Source organism: Vicugna pacos, chromosome 7, assembly GCF_048564905.1.
Source record: "Vicugna pacos chromosome 7, VicPac4, whole genome shotgun sequence".
NCBI lineage: Eukaryota > Metazoa > Chordata > Mammalia > Artiodactyla > Camelidae > Vicugna > Vicugna pacos.
Genome location: NC_132993.1, coordinates 57470243 through 57491192, shown reverse-complemented (window position 1 = coordinate 57491192; position 20950 = coordinate 57470243). Strand labels below are relative to the sequence as shown.

At 36.3% G+C, this 20950-nt stretch overlaps 1 protein-coding gene across 11 annotated transcripts in view; it reads left to right on the top strand.

Annotated features, from left to right (window-relative positions):
* NXPH1 (neurexophilin 1) overlaps window positions 1-20950 on the top strand; it is a 908922-nt gene that overhangs the window by 352136 nt on the left and 535836 nt on the right. For 8 of the 11 annotated variants that reach the window (XR_012074464.1, XR_012074465.1, XR_012074467.1 and 5 more), the window contains exons 2-3: window positions 15139-15792; window positions 18612-18696. Coding sequence is in view for 3 of the 11 variants with exons in the window: in XM_072964922.1 (XP_072821023.1) it covers window positions 15139-15900 (762 nt within the window). In the remaining 8 variants the exon portion in view is untranslated. Of the gene's footprint in view, window positions 1-15138; window positions 17102-18611; window positions 18697-20950 lie in introns of those variants that run through there. The other 3 variants (XM_072964922.1, XM_006207598.4, XM_072964921.1) reach the window with 1 other exon arrangement.

Below are 20950 nucleotides of genomic sequence, written 5' to 3'. Positions count from 1 at the left end.
CATAGTACAATAATATTATTCTCTCTTCAACTACTTAAAGCATTGCTTCCTTTACTTTCAGATCAAGGAACACTCTTTCCCCACTATCATCTTTGTCAGTCAAAAACTCTCCAGCTATATGATAAAGTGATTTGCAGTACACAAACCCAAACTGGGGAACATTTTACAAATTAAGTAGCCTACAATTTTTGTATTTTACAAAAATGTAAAGGACAGAAACAGAAAGAAAGGCTGCTGAAGGGTCATGACAACTAATTGCAATGCATGACACTGGACTAGATTTTGGACCAGACAGATTAGTAAGTATAAAGGGTATTGTTGGGACAATTTGATATTGACTATAGATTAAATTATAGTAAAGTATTAGAGTTAACTTCTTGATTTTGATAGCTATATTATGTTCGTGTAAGAAAATACAATATTTTAAAGAATTACTTTAGAACTTAAGAGTAAATGGGCATGATGTCTCCAACCTACTCTTAAAATGGTTCAAACACACACACATATATATACACACATGTATATACAAAAACCTATACATATATACATGTATATATAAATATACATATATATAAATGAAAAAGAGCAATAAAGCAACATGGGATCAAATGGAATTAATTGGTGAATCTGGGTAAAGAGTATATGTAAGTTTCTTATACGTTTCTGTAATTTGGAAATTATATCAAAATTTTAAAATTACAAAAATACATAAATATAAATACTATTTTCTGTGCAGATTCCAATTAAGATTGATCCTGCTTGCAGTCTATCTAAAGAACCAAGGTTACTTAGCAAAAGTTAATTTCACTTATAAATGCATTTCTTGATTGTTTAAAACTAACCTCTGCTTTAAGGAAAAAAAAAACAATATCTCGCACATTCCTTTAACATTATGTCAAATTATGAAACAAATATTTTGACTAGAAGCAAATCAGTGATACACTTGGAATAAGCTTTGTAAGACTGGACACATTCCAGCACCCCCACTGCCAATTCTGCCATGATCCTCAGTGTATATTTCAGCGCATGTTACCCTGGCTTTACTGTAGTACTCTCTTTTGCAGATTACTGACGTTCAAGGCTCATAGCAGGAGGGAGGCTCCAAAATAGTAGGGCCTTTATCTTTTAGAGAGTATAAAGTACTGAGGTAGGTTATCTAGAATGAGCAGACATAGGTGGATTTAAAGTGAGTGCAGTGATTTCCCTGAGGTTAACTTTAAAAAAATTTTAAAGTGTATTTATTTAACAAACACTTACTGATGGACTTATTGAAGGAGGAATCTGACAAACCTTTGCTTTAACTTGGCTTTTTTAAAAAATAAATTTTCTGAAAATAAGGATTAACAAGATTTTTGAAAACAAGTATAAAGTACTTTCTCATTTAGAGACTAAAGAATAATTATCTATATTATCTATATTATCTATATTATCATTTTCTTAAGGGAAAATTCATGGCAGTGGTTCCCTCACTTTGATCCTCTCTTCCTTCAGAGCAGTCACTATTCAGACTTAAGTCTCAGAAGGTCTGAACATAAGTTTGGGCATGCCGTCAATCCTGGGGACCCCAAACTGAAATTGAGGTGCCGTGGGTTAGTGCCTCTTTGTTTTAGGGTTAGCAAATGATGCAAATTTCCATAGTATCCCTTGCCTTCACAAAATCAAGAGACTCTTTAGCAAAGATAAGCCAGTTCCTTATTTTGAAGTTGGCGCCCTGATTTTCAGCTTCAGTAAACTCTGAAGGAGACATAAGGTACCAGCTCTCAATAAAAGGAAACTTTGGAACTCAAGAAGAGTGGATTGGATACTAGGAAACCTTCACTACAGTTTTTAACTTAGCCTCTAACCACCATGGGAAATTTAGGGGAGTTACTTCAGCTCTGTGGGACTCAGCTTCCTAAGTTATGAAATAATTTTCCAGGTCCCTTTCAGCTTCAGATGTTTTGTGCTTCTAAGTTTCAACAGTCATGGATTTAGTGATATAGATTCAAAGCAAAAATGTTACAGTCCTACTGCGTTTATTTATACTCTATCAAATCTAGAGTAAAGCCAAAAATTCCTTTAAGACTCATACTTTTTTAATCACAATTTAATTTGTACTGTTGGACATTTTTAGAGCTCAGTTTTGAGCCTTGCAAACATATCCATAAAACTCGTTATATTGCTCCACGTTTATAAAACCCTACTGCATTTTCCAAGCAAATGGGCAAGGAAATATCCTGACACATGCCTAAGCTCCCTGTTTCAAAGCAATTATTATTTGTCAATACAAGTGTCCACTTGAATAGTACAAAAAAAATGTCTCTAGAAAGTTTGGCAGACTCTTGTTGAAAGAAACTCTGCTCTTAGAATCCCATCAGCATTTTCTTTCATTACTGTCTTAGCATCAAATTTCTGGAAATTCAGGAAAGAAAATCCAGACAATGGAGCTAACTTTCCTGCCACCCAAGAGACCATACTCATTGTTTTATTAAGCTTTTCTGATGTTTGTCGAATCTCCAAAATGTAGTTATGAACATCTAGACATTTTTGCTCTTATTTACTTTTCACTTTGATTTCAGTGCAAATACTCACATTTATTTAGAGATTTTTGATGTTACATTCCTGACTGGTTATAATAACTTGTAGCATCCACTCACTCATACTTTCCTAGAGAAATACCACCTTTCCTCTTGCATCCCTTTGTGTACAGAATTACACAAAGTCTCCATGAAGGCTTGCAATATATACACGTTTATCTACACCAGAAAATGAACTGTTTATCTGCTTCTGGAGCAAGCTCATTTGTGTAGGAATATCATTATGCGTGGGTAGGCACTCCATTCAAACATGCAGTTATTCATTCAGCCAATACTTGTAGGGCATCTCCTTGGAACCTGGTATTTTATAAAGTGTAGTAATAGTGACCAAGGCATTGAATGACCTTCCCCCCACCATGGAAATAACAGTCCAGGGAAAGAAGATAGATAAACAGATATGGATAGATACAGATAATAGTATTACTTTTATGAACAAACAGTAAAAGGTGCTGTGAGAGAGACAACCATTCCTGTGGAAATACGTTTATGCTGAGCTAGAGAATTAGTAGTGGCTAAGGAAATGAGCATGGGTAGGAAGGATTCCAGGATGGGGAAGCAGATGGTACAAAGGTCCTGAAGTTAGAAGAAAGAGAACTCAGAAAAAAGTCTGATGTGATCTGAATTCTGAGGCCAAAGGGAAGAATAGCCATAATGTAGCTGGAGGTGTGGATGTGTGTTGCACTGACCTAGACTATTTTCCAAATGAACCTAAACCCTGAACATACCCTTTATGAGGAATCAAAGGCTCACAACAGCTTCTTTAGTTGGTAATGGTTTCTATAGTTGTCCCTTGAGCAACAGTAACTCCCTTTTTGTTTCTGCAGTTCATAGAAGATGTGGATCCCAAGGGCTGCATCAGTCAGCAGGTACCACAAAGCTTCCTGGTCCATCTACTTTTTTCAAAGAGCTCTGGGACCCTAAGTAACACAATTCTGTCTGACTTCAGCACCAGGAATAGACAGCTGTCAGGTGTCCTAGCTGTGCCCTCTAGTGGCAGCTAGAGTGTTACCCAGCTCTTTTGAAAAGGGTAAACTCCTTCTCAGAGTTTGGTAATAAGTGAGTGTGGGGACACACCAGGGAAGGGAATTCTACTCTAACAGCCTGTCTTTCTTTCAGTTCTCCTATGATAACTTCTATCCACAGTGTTCACGGCAGTTCAGACTAATGCTGTGATAAGTCATTTTAAAGTGCATCAGAGATCAAGGGGATCTCAGAGCTCTGCTTGCACACATATTTTCATCCAACCTTTCTATTGTGACTTCTCTAACAGCATCCTCAGTCTCTTTAGGGCTCTGTTTGCTCTATTCTCTCCATGACACGTCTCCTCCTATACCATAATCTTTGGGTGAACATCCTTCTTTGATTTAGTGAAACTGTCCCCTTAATTCCCTTGGCAACAAAGAGTGCCAAGTCTTTCTTTCTTTTTTTCTTCTTTTTTTGAATGTAGTCATACCACTTAGTTTTACATCTGATGAACTTAAAGCCATGGCACCTAAATCCAGAGGCCATCTTTTCCCTTGTTTATGATACCTCTCTGCCTAAGCATACTTTTACCTCAGCACTTAGCTTTTGGCAGGAGGTTCCACAGCCATGCTTTAAGAAACTGGGAATAAAGGAAAAGAATGGGGCAAGACCAAAGAGAAATGTGGCCTGGACTCAAGGAACAGGTACAGCTGGTTCCAAAGCGAACAATAACTAGATAAGAGATCTGTGGAGGGCAGAGTGTGTTTACTCAGTGCTAGGAATCTTGCAAGGAGGGAAAAAATTTCAAAGAATGGAGGAGCTTTAGAAAAGAACAGCTTGGTTTAAGAGCTTTCCAGGGAATTGTTTCCTCCTGGCCTTTGAAGTTCCCTCAGTGGATGAGTTGTTTCTTCCTTGAACTATGCTTAAGAGACATTGTTGGGCTGGTGCTCTAGGCTGGATGTGCTTGACCATGTGTTGTTTTGGCCAAGACATGATCCAAAGACATGTATTTCCTTAATGTCAAAAGGTTTGACAGAACTCAAACTCCAGCATCACAAGCTTGGATGAAAGGGTGAAGGGTCCATTCTCTCTGTTGATTTTGTCTCTTCTCAGAGTATTAGATTTGTTCTGCTTTAGGTAGTTGGAGATTCCCAGTTTATGAGACTTTTACAGGAGGATGAAGGGACTGTATTTCTAGGATCTGCACCCTCTTCTGTATTTCTGGGTTGACTGTCTGGCTTGTTGTCTATCTGGGAAACTCTGAGTAGTGTCCACAAGTTGTAGCCTGATAAGGAAGAGGTCCTAGAGGAATTTTTGAATGAATCCAGGAGCTAAATGGCATAGAGATGGTGCTCCCCTTCAGCTGGTCTCTATCACTTCATTTATGTAATGAGTTCTTCTGTCTATTGGAAATTTTCCAGATCAACATCTGGATAATCAGAGTGTGTTAAGAAGGCATATTGGCTCAAAAAAAAATCAAAGCCATTATTTCCTCAGGAATTGGAGCTTATATTGGATAAAGTAAATTATTGTTACTACTCAGTTTCTCATATACAACTGCTGTATTTAAGAACATATGTACACATAGGTTGCTGAAAATAGGACTGGAAGGCGAGTCAGTCCTTCCTCATTTGGTCCATTCTAGATAGATGTGAACTTCGACTTTAAGAAGCTATAAATTCCTAAAAGCCTCCACATAGCAAGACTTATTATGGACAATCACTCATATTGGCCTCCAATTCAGAAAGAAAGACCCTCAGTCTAACCCAGGTATTAATACATATGCAGTATTTGTCTTTTCCTTAAAGATATTTGGATTTACTGACAAATTAAAATCTCTTTATGGATAATGAAAAATAATGCTGAAGTGGCTTTGTTTCAGCCAAGAAATAGTTTTTCAATGTTATTTTAAATGTTTTGTTCATTATTATAACCAAGCATCCAGAGGTCCTCACATGAGATAGCTGTTATACATTTTAAATGGAAGTAATATAAAATACTTACAAAAGGAGCAACTTTTGCAATGTAAACCTGGGTAGGGTAATCTGTAATTGGGTTTTGAGAGAGTGGGTTAAGTGGGGCTATGTAGAATATAATTTTTAATTTCTCATCAATGTTCATGTGTCTACATGTCAAAACTTATATATATATATATATATTATATATATATGTTTTATATATATATATCTTTATGTTTATAAAGTGAGCATGAAGGAAGAGATAATATTTTTGTACAATAAAAAATTCTATTTCCCAGTGCCAGAAACAGTAGTTCATGGCTCTTCACAAAGCATGTTTTTTTCCCCTGGCAGTTAAAGAACCAAACGCATTTTCAAGATAATTTTCATAAGAGGACTTACAGGAGGAAGAATCAAAAGGAAAGCTAGTTAGTATATTTACACAAACTTGCAAGGAGCTCAATTACCCATGACTCAGAACCAGTCTCCAATATAATAACATAGGGGATAATTGGTGCCCTAATGTTAGAAGTGATCCATCCTGCGTGGGATCATGAGAGCTCATGGAGGAATATACCTAAAATTCTTCGCCATTTCTTCGAACTGATAGAGAAATGCACCATGTTTCTGGTTCCTAAAGATGACTGATTAGAATGTCTTCTCTTAAAGTTATCATATTAAAGATCAATTACTGCCTCCATTTGCCAACACTAAATTGTAACATAGTCAGTGTGGTCTCCTACCACACCACCTCTGGCTAAAGATGACCACAGAATTGTTACAGTTAATTCTGATTTCCATCTCCGTCTGTTTGGACCACTTGAGAGGAGTAATGTCTCCATAAGAAGACAGGTTTAGAATAGCATTGTGCATTCTGAAAGCCTTGTTTGCCTTTTCTTCAGGGTTTCATAACCTAGCTAAGCACAATAGCTCTCAAGTATGAACTCACACTATTTTCCATATTTTTATTTGTGCTACATATAACAATTTTTATTTTATCTTCACGAAAGCCCAGTGAGTGAGGTGGGTTTTCATCTCCATTTTCTAATTGGAGAAAACGTGGCCCTAAGGTCATTGGTGATGAAGTAGCAGATTTGGATTTAGCCCTGTGATCTCTGACTGCAAAGCCCATTTTCTTAGTTTCTATGCGACACAGCCTCCAGCAACTACTAGGTTAAGGGAGAGGCATGGAGTTCCTTTTCTGCTTTTCCATTGTTAATGCAGCACTGCTGTTCCTGGAGCACTGCTTTGTAGCAGAAGGAAATGATGTATTTTTGATGTATTAAAATACTAACCCATTTCCTCTGGCTTATCATATGTAATACAGGCACTCCAAGGATTGTCAATGAAGTGCAGGCTCTAAACTTGTAAGAGAAAAACCTCTGTGGGCCGCGTGTCCCACCAAAATCTTTCTTGGTTGTGTCTAAAGAATCAATGAAACTTCACTATTGAATTAGATGTAAGTAAGAATATAAACCATGTATGTAATTTATTGAGTACTTACTCTATGCTAAGTACTTCCTCCCCCAACTTACAAAATGGCATAATACAGAAAGAACATCCCTCAAAGAGGTTATAGGCGTTTAGGGGGAACTTTATGAACAAGAGCCTGACATTTCTAGAAATAGCTGCATGCTTTTCTTTAAACTCATCAAGAAAGGGGCTGGAGAAAGCATGAACACATGTAGCCCACTTTGTGAGATTTTGCAATACCTGAAATAGAAAAAAAAAATCCTAAAATTTTTGGAGAGAGAAAAATAAACAGAATGAAATGAATTAACAGATGACTAACTATTCTACCCAGTGGCCAGGCCTAGTGCCAGGAAAGGCATTTTTAGTCATGGACAACTCAGGTAGTTTATCCCTTATGAACTCTCAAAAGAATCATACAGATCTATACAACAATAGAAATGAAAATGCAACTCAAGAGAGGAGGGAGTGAGGTATCTGAAAAAAAATGAGTGGAAAAAACCAATGGAATTAAGGCTAAAAAAAATAACTCTAGGTAACCTGGCTGTGAAACAGTGTAGTGATTACGGATCTATCACAAAAAGTACACAAAAAAACAGGAGTATGATACATTCATATTATAGAAATCTGTTTCCCATTTAATAAAGATGATACACCTGGATGTACTTGGTTTGGAGAAATATAAAATGTGATTCATAAACTATGACACTGTTTATGTAAAATATTTATACATGAAAAAATGCTGAAAATATTTAGGAACACTATACATCAAAAATTTGAGTTTTTACATTTGGAGAGAGGTAGGGTTATAAGGGAGCAAAGGTTGGTGATGAAAATAGGCTTTTATTCTTTACTTCATAAAGCCTATAATGTTCAAATGTTTTGATAAGCATATATTAATGTACAATTGCATGATTTAAATGATTTTGAAAAATAAAGGAACTGTTGAGTAACCGAGCAGTAGCGCTTTCACTTATCAGCAATAATCTTGGACAAGTTCTTTTTTGAGCTTCCATATCTCTATCTGCAAGTTGGAAATAACAAATTTGACCTTAAAGTTTGTGTGTGAGTGAGTGGATGAGTGTGTGTGTGTAGTTTAAATGAAATGCGAGGCCATATGTAAATGCTAATTACAATGTCTGGAATATAGTAAGCCCTTAGCCAATAGCAGTTAATTGTGTGCAATATATATTCAACATAGCAAATCATAAAACTGCCAAAATGAAATTGTAATCACAGAGCAAGGCCATTTTGTTGATTAGTTATTCACTGATGAGAGATATTGCTTAAGCATCAGGTTATCTAAAATTTTCGTTTGGCTTAAAATATTCATACAGTTGATGAAATAAATATATGATTTTCAAAGTAATCTTGAGATTATTTGTATTGAACAGTAATAGATCAACAGTAAATGTGCAGGTTGGTAGAAATTAAAAGGCATCTTATTGCTCTTTTGTTAAAAGAGGTACACAAACATCTGGAGACACCTCTAATTAGAGATGTACATGTAAAGGAGTAAAATGTTTATAAAAAAGTCTCTTAAGGCCAGCAGCATAGCTGATGTGGCAGTGAAGTTGAGGAGTAGTTTATTTTCCAAAAATGATGTCTTTCAACAAGATTTTAAAGGCTAGTGTATTGACTTGTTTGTTTGTTTGTTTTTGCAGGAGGAGGTAATTAGGATTACTTTTTTTTTTTCATGGAGATACTGGGGATTGAACCCAGGACCTCATGCATGCTAAGCATATGTCTTCCACTCAGATATACCTTCCCCTGTAATATTGGCATTATGATTGAAGCCTGTAATGAAAAGATATTGGAGAAAGCAATGTGAAAGCATGGCCCTGAGAAAGGAGAGCAAATCAGGGTGGAGCAACTCTTGCTATGTTTACACTCCCACCAGCCAGTGGGAGTCTTTTCCCCTGATCCCCCCACACAGCCCCTGCTCCAGACAGGCTCCTTTCATCTTAGAGCCAAGCCCTGTCTTTGTTTACAGCTGAAGAAAATGACCCGTCCCTTTGCACCTATTTTTGAATGTTCTCAAAAGAAGCATACATTTTAAACTGCATATACCTAATAATGTTGACTCTATGATTCTCACTATTTCTAAAACCACTAGATAAACAGCACATATAATTTGTGGAAGTGGTATCATTGGACTAGTGAGTCAACTCTTTTGTAGTGGACACTGGCCACTTTTGACATGGAAAATTACATTCAGTTAGGAAGTATCTTTGGTAGTTTTTATTGTTACAGGAAAAATTACTTTTTGTAGAAAAAAGTTGATGCTTTGCCTTTTTGGAATTGAGTTAATTAGAAGTTGTCAGTTTTTTCTTTTGGACTCATCTTATGCCATAGTCTTCACCACTTCTTTTATTACTCAGTACAGTGACAATCCAAGGATCTTTAGGTAACTTTTGAAAGGAAACTATCTTCATTATATTTGTAAAATCAGTGGTAGAGGGGGTTCTGAGTGCGAGAGTTTCTTTTTTTAATGATATTGTTTATTCAGTACGGCTCAAGATCTATTTCAATTTTATGTGTACTTTTGTGTGGTTCAAAAGTGAAAGTTCTTAAGATGTAAAGCAATGTAATAGAATGAGAAAGCCAAGGACTCCTGACTGCATCTAGGAGTAGATGCAGTTCTTCTTTCTCATCTTGCATCATCTCTTCACCACCACTGAAACTAGCTTTGAGAAAGTCCTTAGAAGTGAATTCAAAAGTCAAGGGGCTTCTTTTCAATTGTTTGTACTTTTTAAAAAATACTTTTACATGGAATTTGAATCTTAACCCGTGCCCCCTTCCCTCTTGCCCACTTTCCTTGGCTTCTACAATATTGTTTTTTTCCCCTAATATCCTCTTCTGTCTCTAATAAATCTGGCTTCTCTTCTGCCTGTCCTCACAGCATTGAAATTTCTTAGCTATTATCACCAGCCTTCTTCTGTATCACCATGCTCTATCTCAATAATATTATCTACTCATTCTACAAAATCAAAATCACCATCTCCCTCATTTCTCCAGACATTCAGATCGATATTACCAACTTTGTTTCGATAACATCATCAGAATGACTTGGAGGCACTTCCACCTCTGAAGCCCCTCTGAGATTTAATTTTATTTTCCAGCTAACTTATTACTTTTGTATTCCTTACAGATGCAAGCAAACTCATTAATTCTCAACTTTTTCATGTTTCTGCTTAGCCAATAAATCATCAAGTTGAGTTAATCTTACCTCTGAAATATCTTTTATATCCATTTTTTCTCTTTTTCTCTGCCACTGCCTTGGTTCAGGCTCACTTACTTTCTCAAATGAAGTACTGCAATTAGTTATTTAACTAATTGTTCCCTCAAGGTCTATCCCTACCTTTCAACGTCCAATCAGTAATTCTTTTAGAGCCAGGGTGATCTACTTAAAAGCAAAACAAGACAACATTTAGTAATTTCCTATTATCTATAAGGTTAAGTTTAAATGCCTTCACAATTTGACCCTAGAACCTTCACAATTTGACCCTAGCCTACCTTCTTCAGGTTCTACTGACCTCTTGCAACTTCTCTTTTTCCTCCTGTCACTGCTCCCCAAAATTCAGTGGTAAGAAACTGTTTTCCATTCTTACATTTAATGTGTTCCTGCTCAGCTTTTGACTTTTGCATAGTATGTTCCTTTTGCTCAGAACTCCTCTGGCCACTTTGCTATTTGTTGACATCCTAAACCTCTTTTTTGATCTCCCAGATCTGAAGATCATCTTTTCTGTTACATCTTCTCTATCTTTTAACTTTGACTATGACTCCAGGGATGTTGTGCATAGTGTTAGTCACAACACACTGCTACTTGCTTAACAGATTTCAGTCTAACTTGTTAGGCTGTAAACATCTTGAAGGCAGGAAACACATCTCATTTGCCTTTGTATTCCTATTATTTAACTTAATATTAGCCGAATCTCATTATATAGGTATGGAATTAATAAAATAAGATGAATCAGGGTTGTTTATACTGAACAGATCTAGGGACTTTCCTACGGGGCTTCCTGTTTTTTTTGTGATTGATATTCTCTTTTAGACATTGCCATGCGCCTCTCCTAACCTAAGTGAAAGGGAAAGGAAGAGAGAATAAGAATATTCTAGGCAGTATTGATGGTTAATGCTAAAACCTGCTTTGACTCTGTAACCAAACTGAGATGTTTCAGAGAATTTTCTTGACTGTTGGCACTACTGGAAGCCTTTCATATCACACCACTGAAGGTAAATAAATTCATTGCATTTGGTAGTTGAACCATTAACAGCTCATCTTTTGTTAACCTGAGCATTTTCAAAAGTGTATACACACACACACATATATATACACATAAATACATATATTTATACACAAACTATATATATATATATATTTATAGTTTGTTTTAGGTTTCTGGTTAGGAAAAGGGAGATTTTCTTATAGACGTACCATTTTCTCTCAAATCCCATTGTAAGTTATTCATTTACATATAATATTACCCAGTGGAATTCAGAGGTAAAATATTTGAGGATGATAATAGCTAGAAATACCAATGTTGAACACTCGTGTCCAGGTACCGTCCTTTTATGCTTTAAATGGAATGTCCTATTTAATTCTCACAATGGCCCTGTGAGGGAAAGGGGTATTATTCTTCTTCTCTCTAGAAGAAAAAACAGAGATGTAATGTAAACAAGTTAAGCAACTTGTCCACAACATACAGCTGTTAAAAATCACAGCCTGGATTGGGATTCAGGATGTCTGACCCCAGAGCTTACACTCGTAATCACTACAACTGTAGAGAGTATAATTTAGAAGTAAATTTCTATTCTACATGAACATCAGAGTTGGTCTGCTGTCAGAATCTTAGCGTACTTTTGAATAGATTTGTTCTTTCTCCTCAAAAATCTCTGGACTTCCACATTTTTTCCCCTTTTATTCCCTATGTGCCACTGGTAAATGCACTCTAAGTCCCTTTCCACTTCTTTTTATGGACAATTTCATTACCGCTTCATGAGCCAGTGCACCGTGGATGCATCTCATTATAGCCCCTCTCCTTGATCAACTGTGCTGATGCTGAGATACAAGTGCAAAGCCAAAGCTAAATGCATGCTTGTATTTATTCTTTTTGCCCCCCAAAGAATGAGGAACTATCTGTGTAGTTCCAGAGAGTAGAATATGTGTTTATTTCTTTTCTATTAAGGATAAATATAGAGTCTGCAAATAAGAACAATGCTTATATAATTAGGTAAGTACAGATTTGGATGTTTGATCAATTAGAATTCATTGAAACAAAACAAACAAATACACAGACAAAAACTCCAAAATCAAAAGATCTGTACCACTGTTATCAATTAATGTTTGTTTTTAATTTTATATTATAGCTACTCTGTTAGAGTAAACTAGTACATTTTGAAATGCACTTCCTTCGGTGAATTAGTAGGAAAAATTTAGTTGTTTCTACTAGTTTTGTAATTATAATGATACAGTGTTAACTATGGGACTACTTGGGATTACACTTTTGATATTAGAGAAAAATTGCCCAGATAAGACTGGCTTTATTATCAGAGACAATAAGTGGGAAACTTCATTTTTTCCCTTGAGAAAACTTTCTATGCATCATCCTCCTCCCCAAACAATATTTTCTTCTCAATTTCATCTCTGTAAGACTTAATCTGCCCATTGTTTCTGGGCCTTATCCCATCCCTAGGATTTTGGGGGGATCACAGAAGATGCAACTGGACCCATACTAGCAGCCAAAAATAGTTAACGGAGCTTTTGTGTTAGCCTACCCAATGTTTTTCAGTCCTAGTTTTTCAGAGGGCAGTCATGGTACATAAACCCATCATGAAACCTATCAACTTCACATATCAGCTTGAGATTCATAATAATAGGTAAATTTAATTGAGCTCTGCCCAGGTACCAGCCACTGTTTTAAAGATTTAACATGTCTTAGGTCACTCAGTCCTTACCAGCAGCCCTGTGAGGTAGTCACCACTATTACTCCTGCTTTATAGATAAAGGAAACTGAGGCAGGGGTAGGTTAAATGTGTTGACCAAGAGAATGCAGCTTGGAAGTGGCAGAGCTGAGAGTAGATTCCAGGGAAATTAGCTCTGAAGTTCGTACTCTTACTCCTTAGGGGTTGAAATGGAGTCCTCCTAGCACAAGTAGCTGAGTGAAAAGTTATTCTAAGGCCAGGGTTATATCCAAGCAAGAAGCCTGCATGACTGAGTCTACAGAGAGGTCCCTGAACCGCACCTCTGATTTCTGGTGGTTCTGAATTTTAAAAGCTCTGCAGTTATGACCTTTCATTTTGAGAACAGTTTGGAAGGAGACTAGAAGGTCCAACTGTTACTGGAGAGTAGATTCTTGTCTCATAGCAGAAAGAATTCAGAGACCAGACATGGAGGTCAAGAAAGTAAGGTGAGGATTTATTAAGTGATAGGATGCTCTCTAGGGGTGAGTGGGCAGACTCAGTTGAGTGGCTTTCCTGAATTTCTTTGGCAGGCTGGTTGTATGGGGTGTAAAAATGAATGGGCAGAATATTCGTTGGAGAGGACAGGGTTTGGGGCTCTTATTCCCTGATTTTCATCCCAGCTTCTCCTTCCTGAGGGGAGGAGAGATTTTTGTTCTTATTTAGTCTTGATCCAAAGTATCCTGGCATCAGTGCATGATGGGTACTTCTTATCTGCAAGGCTAATTTTCTCATAATTAGGGCATAATGAGCAAAAGGTTATATTCAGACACCAGATATTCCCACCTTTTCCCACCTTTCTTTATCTGCCTCCAGGACCATTATCACCACACAGTGTGTGGTTTCCTGTCAGTTCAGAGATTCCTGCTTTCCTTTATCTGCTCAAGGACCCCAGTTGTTTATAAGATGTATGCTTTCCTGCTATTTGGCCCCTATGCCCTACTTTCTCTGTTCATATCTACCTATCTGCCTGCCCTAACACAGTGACTTCTAAGTGGTAGTCAGACAGGACTCAGAACTTGTAGAGGAGAGACCCAGTGAGAGAGGTTTATTGTGAAATTTGGCTTTTTAATGGGCAGTGGGTGACTCCCTTTAGCAGCCTTATGCTAGAACATTCAGTCCACATCTTTAAGGGTTTATCTGCATTGGCTGGTTTGGTTCCTGGGGGTCCTTGGCTGTGTTCCTGCCTGTCCTTGAACTCTCTATGTCAGGATCGGAAATCACAACTTTAACTTTAGGTTAATGAGGCCATTGTGGATACATGTTTCTTTCTTTCATTTCTTCTGTACTAAGGTATAAATATAGGGGCTGTGATAGGGACAACGCTTATATAATTAGGCAAGTACAGATCTGGATGTTTGACCGATCAGTTGAATTTAGGGTTCCTCTGAATCCCTGATCTACTTGAGGATCTAATTCTTCCTAAGGAGGGAAGACTGGAGTCCCAGGAGAACAGTCTTCAAGTGTGACTCTCACAATCCAACCTGAAATGACCTCTTTGTCACTGACCATGTGTTATTTCCTTCTCTAGATTGATAAGTATCTATAAGTAATTGTGTATTAGATGTTTTCATTTGTGTCCCTTTTCCTAGGCCACATTTTAAGTCTCTTAATGGAAAAATATTGTATCTTATACAATGTTTCTTGCTAATAATAGGTGATAATAAACATATTATAAAATATAGATAAGATAGTATATGTTACAGATAAAATACCCCAGAGTCTCCTTGCAAAACTAACTTTTCTTATGTGACTGTGGCATGGACTACCAAGAGTCTATAGAATGTCAGTAGGCATATTTCTGAGAACCATATAGTTTTAAAGTTCATGGTAATTTTGAAGTAGAAAAGTAACGTAATGATGTATAAAATTTTACCTTAAAAGTGTGGATTTTGGGCTGAGAAATAATTACTTTATTTTGATCTATGTTTGAATTCATTTTGCTTTATTCATGTTAGATGGTGTTTTTCTCATCAGAGTCAATGTTTCCACATAGTCTTTCAGTCATGTTTAGTGGTTTTTATCTGTCGACACCTTCTCTCTCTCATCATTATATAAAAATAGAAGGGGCATTTTATCTTGTCTTAATAAATATTGGCCAGGTGTTGAAGGTACTATAATTCCCAGCTTCTGGGAAAGGGCTTGGATCTTTGTGTTGAGTGTTCTCAGATACAGAGTTGTAAGCTCTTTTCTTTCTGTTCTATTTTCAGGTCACATGCGCCAATTTAACAAATGGTGGAAAGTCAGAACTTCTAAAATCAGGAAGCAGCAAATCCACACTAAAGCACATATGGACAGAAAGCAGCAAAGACTTATCTATCAGCCGACTCCTGTCACAGACTTTTCGTGGCAAAGAAAATGATACAGATTTAGACCTGCGATATGACACCCCAGAACCTTATTCTGAGCAAGACCTCTGGGACTGGCTGAGGAACTCCACAGACCTTCAAGAGCCTCGGCCCAGGGCCAAGCGAAGGCCCATTGTTAAGACGGGCAAGTTTAAGAAAATGTTTGGATGGGGTGATTTTCATTCCAATATCAAAACAGTGAAGCTAAACCTGTTGATAACTGGGAAAATCGTAGATCATGGCAATGGGACATTTAGTGTTTATTTCAGGCATAATTCCACCGGTCAAGGGAATGTATCTGTCAGCTTGGTTCCCCCCACGAAAATAGTGGAATTCGACTTGGCACAACAAACCGTGATTGATGCCAAAGATTCCAAGTCCTTTAACTGTCGCATTGAATATGAAAAAGTTGACAAGGCTACCAAGAACACACTCTGCAACTATGACCCTTCAAAAACCTGTTACCAGGAGCAGACCCAAAGTCATGTATCCTGGCTCTGCTCCAAGCCCTTTAAGGTGATCTGTATTTACATTTCCTTTTATAGTACAGATTATAAACTAGTACAGAAAGTGTGCCCTGACTACAACTACCACAGCGACACACCTTACTTCCCCTCCGGATGAGGATGAACGTGGGGGTGAGACTGAAGCCTGAGGAATTAAAGGTCATATGACAGGGCTGTTACCTCAAGAAGAAGGTCACATCTGTTGCCTGGAATGTGTCTACACTGCTGCTCTCGTCAACTGGCTGCAAATATGCTAGTGGAAAACAATCTGATGTAATTTCTACCCAGTCAGCTTCATCTCTCAGTATAGTTGTAAATCACCACAGATTCTAAAGCCACACCTGAAGACATGCTCTCACACATAGCTGTACACAAACACTCTCATACACATTTCAGCTGGCATCTGTCATGATTCCTGTCGAGAGGGCTTTCATTGTCTGACTCATAATGGTTCAGGATAAACGATCATCAAGCAAAAGGATTAACTAGACAGTGAATGGTTTTTAGCACTTGCTGTTATGGAAATCTCCTTTAAAGTCTTGAGTACATGCTAATCAATAATCCCCACTCATGCATTCCTACTGCTTGGAGTAGCTGTACTGGTAAATACTACTGTAGGATTATATGCTTGTTACAATGGAAAAAAAAATGTGTCTTTAGAGCTCAGTATTCTTTATTTTATTAACACAAAAAACAAGTGTAGTAACTTTTTTCCAGCATAGGGTAGGCACATTCAAGGTGATACATGATGGCTCTTTTTTCTTTGGAGGGAGCCTGTTCTCAGTAAAGATGAGCAAACATTTGGAATTTACATGTGGGCAGACATTGGATTACAGCTTTCATCACCAATCAGTGGACTTTTGCAAAGCCGAGACCAGCCAAGGCTGCTTAAAATAAGTTCTGATCATTACATAAGAAGGGAAATGCCTGACAGACACCATGTAAGTTATAAGTGTCTGTCTTATCTTTACTACACATATTGTAACAAATTCAATATTCTAGTCTTCATTTGTATGAATGGTTTGTATTGTACATAGTTTAACCAAGTGTTATTTGAGCTGCTTATTAATATTAACTTGTACTCGTCTCTCTGCTTGTTATTGGTTAAAAAAAGAAAAAAAGGATATGAGGAATCCATTCTATCAATGTAGCTGTGAACTCCATTAAAAAGACAAACTTAATGTACAAAGCATTTATTCAGCTCAAGTATTGTTGAAAGCTATACATATACAACATTAAAGTCTGTCTGTATTTAGATATTTTATTTCTGGACAAAATGAAATGTACATAAAAATAAAATGCGTAAAGTTGAGTTTCAATATGTACTTGTGTAAGATGGTGATTTAAATGGTTCTGACAAGAAGAATGTGCTGAAATACAGTCATGGTTTTGCATCTCATGTCTCTAAATTTGTACAGAACTATCTAAATTGCTATTAGTTGCCTAGTCAAAACAACTTAGGAGTTTCAGTCTCAAGCCTGGGAAACAGTTGTGGCATTCAGCATTGCACACATTTTGGTTTACTGTCATGCTAGTTCAAGAATAACAAAAATCAGTGAACATAAGGAGATAATTGAGGTCTTCTAAATTAATTATAACTACATTTTTTTCCTCCTGTACAGCATCTTTATTTAGCAGGTAGAGAAAAAGGTAATTTTTTCCTTACAAGAAAGCTAAGCTCTCTGAAGACTGTGGTTGACTTTCCTTGATTCTACCATAATGACAATTCAACTGAGAAAATTACATTAGCACTGGAAGGCTTCAGTATTCAATTTATGTATCTCAAAAGGGATCAACATATCTATACAGCATTGTGTTTGGACATTAAACTTTATTTTTAAAAATAATTACTGTGTACAATCCCTGCAAAATAAACAGAAGAAATATGTGAGGTAATAACACATGTTTAAATTGGGGATTGGAGTATGAAAAGTCTCAAAAGTGAACTAAAGAAGTCAAATTAAGAACACTCACCTGTTCTCATTTCCCGTCCATACTGCATACAGATAAGTATGTTTTCATATAGAAAATAATACAAGTACTACAGGGAACCCAATACCACAGGGTTCTAAAGTAAGAACTCAATGACTGTTTTAACTAAAGAGAGCCTTCCATTGCCAATCAAAGACATCATTCTGTTAAATGTCCATCTCTCAGAATCCTCCAATATAGCTAGACAACCATTTATATCAATGTATTAATTAATTTGCTATGGAATTTAGAGCTAATGTTAGAAGAGACTTCTCTGGCACAGACAGTAAGAGTGTCTTGAGTCCTAGCTGCAGAACATATTTTCCACAGATAGATCTTGTTATTCTGAGGTTTATTTATCAAAGTGATCACTTCAGAGTTAGTTGTCTCTTTGAAAAAGAGGAATAAGTGAGAAGGGGAAAAAATTTTTTTTGATCATTGGATCAGTGGCCTTTCGTTGTGTGGTCTGACCTGTCTTTCTGTATACCAACATTCAAGATGAGATGAAAATATGCTTCAGTCTTCACCTATCTATCTTATTCTCCAACCTCCTCATGAAACGTGGCTTTTATGTTTTTATAAACTTACAGGATGTAGCTAACTAATATTCAATAAATTGAATTATTTTCCTGCAGTTTTTCTTTAGAAGAAAAACAAAACAAAAAATGTAGCAATTTCTCAACAAAGATTTCAATTTTTTAAAGTTGAAACTTTTAGAACTCTTTCTCTGGTACTGCACACACTTATCCCAAACTCCTACATCATCAACACCTCCAACTGTAATATAGAAAAGTCATGATAATATAGAACTTTGATTCAAAAGATCATTTATTTGTATCCAATATACTTCTGTTTTAGATAAGAAAGTGAGTGAAGGAAGATGAAGGTTCAAAGGTCCAGATTAAAAACTTTACTAGGCCAACTTGTTCAGCAAACTGGTTAGGTAAGTTTTAATTATACTAAAAAATTACTTGTTATTTGGGGGAAATAAACTTCAAGCTGCACTAAGGAAATCACTTTTTCTAGAATCTTAAATATTCTTTCACACTTTTGCTGAGACACAGAAGAAGAACTTCAAGGTGGAAATAGCATCTGATGCAAGCATTGGTTTGTCATCACCTATTGTTATTTTCAGAAACATTTCAGTTAAATTGAGATTATTATAATGAAATGATTATTGTAGCTTCTTTCCTCATGGAAGAAAAATGATACAAGTTATTGGTTTATCTATTTATGATTTAAAAACCAATGAATTGTTATGGTATGGTTTCAGTTGGACAGTTTTGAGTCCATTAGCTCTTGTGAGGTTTTCTCTGCATGAGTAGAAGGGGTCTAACTGTTAATAGTACACTACTAAAGTTCTGGAAGTGATTATTCTGCAAGTAGTTGAAATACTTGGTATATTCAAAACTGTGGACTGGAAATCTTCAGGTTCCTACATTTTGGCAATAAATTGTAAGCCATATTTTTGCACAGAATAGATTAAAAAAAATCATGAGAAGCCTGAGAAAGTGTTTGTCTTTCCCCTATTCCCCACTGCTTTACATAAGATAAGAAGCAGTTTAACCAATGTAAACAGCATTTTGGAAAAACAGTTTGCATCTTCACCATCAACTCTGAATGCCAAGCTTTAGCATGAAGCAAATTCAAATGGCTGTGTTTACTAATTTTTGAAAGACTTGGCCGATATACTAGTTTCAAACATTTATTGGTTATTTATTCAATTATCAGTCTATTTTATATTTGTTTTTTATCTTTACATTTTTATTTAAATAAAAGTAAAATCTGTAGATGCATTCAAAAATAAAAATGTAAAAAGATTAATTTACATAAGAATGATTAATCTTTACCTAGTTTGTAGGTGACAAAAATTGAGTACCTTACCAGCCAGAATTGAATCCTGAAAAACTGAGTGATAGGTCACGCTTTTCTCAGGAGTCCCATGCACATCAAAGAATGATTTCAGGGTCAGGAGCAAAAGGAAAACAATCTTCTTAAATTTAAAATTGTGGTGTATAATTGAGTTTTATATCCAATACTATCAGAAATACTTTCAAGTAATACATGTACATATTTTTACTAGAATGGCAAAGAACAGAAATCTCAAGAGGGTTTTACTTTCAGTTTGTTTGTTTGAACAAAGTCTAGAGAAATTGCCTAAAATTAGGAGACTACTAGTGCCAATCAGCAGGCCAACTGTCCCACATTTGATGAAGAGTAGTTTAATATTAATAATTCTGCATTTATAATGTGCCCTTTATTACTGCTAGATTGTAGGATGACTCTAAAGGTCCCAAAAGTAATGGATGGCTTAGAGACTTTCTTTCATTGGCTGTAGTGGCTCTTACTGCTGGAGGTGCCAAGTGTACATTCTCCCAAATTCTCACCAGTGGATTAGACATACAGCCAGAGCTCTGTTCACATTATCCTCACCTGACAGGTGCTGGATTTTCATTTCTTAATTCTATGAAAGGGCTCTAAATAGACAACTAGAATGTTACTGATTTCTTACGTTCTAATTCCTTAACTCAAACACAGGAGTAAATTTGGTCATTGAGATAGTGACTAAAGAAATAATATTACAAAGTTCTAGAATGCTTCTTCTGTCAAGTAAGTATTAAAAAAAATCTACATTGTTTCTGTTACTGCCAAAATTCACTTTATTAGTCTTCTGAAATCCAGTTTCCTAAGCAAGCTGAAAATATTTCATGGACTTTTTTTAATTGAGGTGGAACTGACATGTAACATATTAGTTTTAAGTGTGCAATATAATGATTTGATATTTGTATATACTGCAAAATGATCACTGCAATAATTCTAGATAACATCCTTCACCACAGATAGTCACAAAATTTTTTCTTGTGATGAGAGCTTTTAAGATTTACTCTCTCAGCAACTTTCAAATATGCAATACAGTATTATTAGCTATAATTGCCATGCTGTACATTGCATCCCCATGATTTGTTCATTTCTGGAAGTTTGCATCTTTTTCACCCCTTCACTCATTTTGCACCCCCACCCCCCAACACACTGCCTCTGGCAACCACCAATCTGTTCTTTTTATCTATGAGCTTGGTTTATTGTTGCTTCCCCCCCCCCTTTTTTTTAAGATTCCACATATAAGAGAGATTATATGGTATTTGTCTTTATCTGACATTTCACTTAGTATAATGCCCTCAAGGTCATCCTTGTTGTCA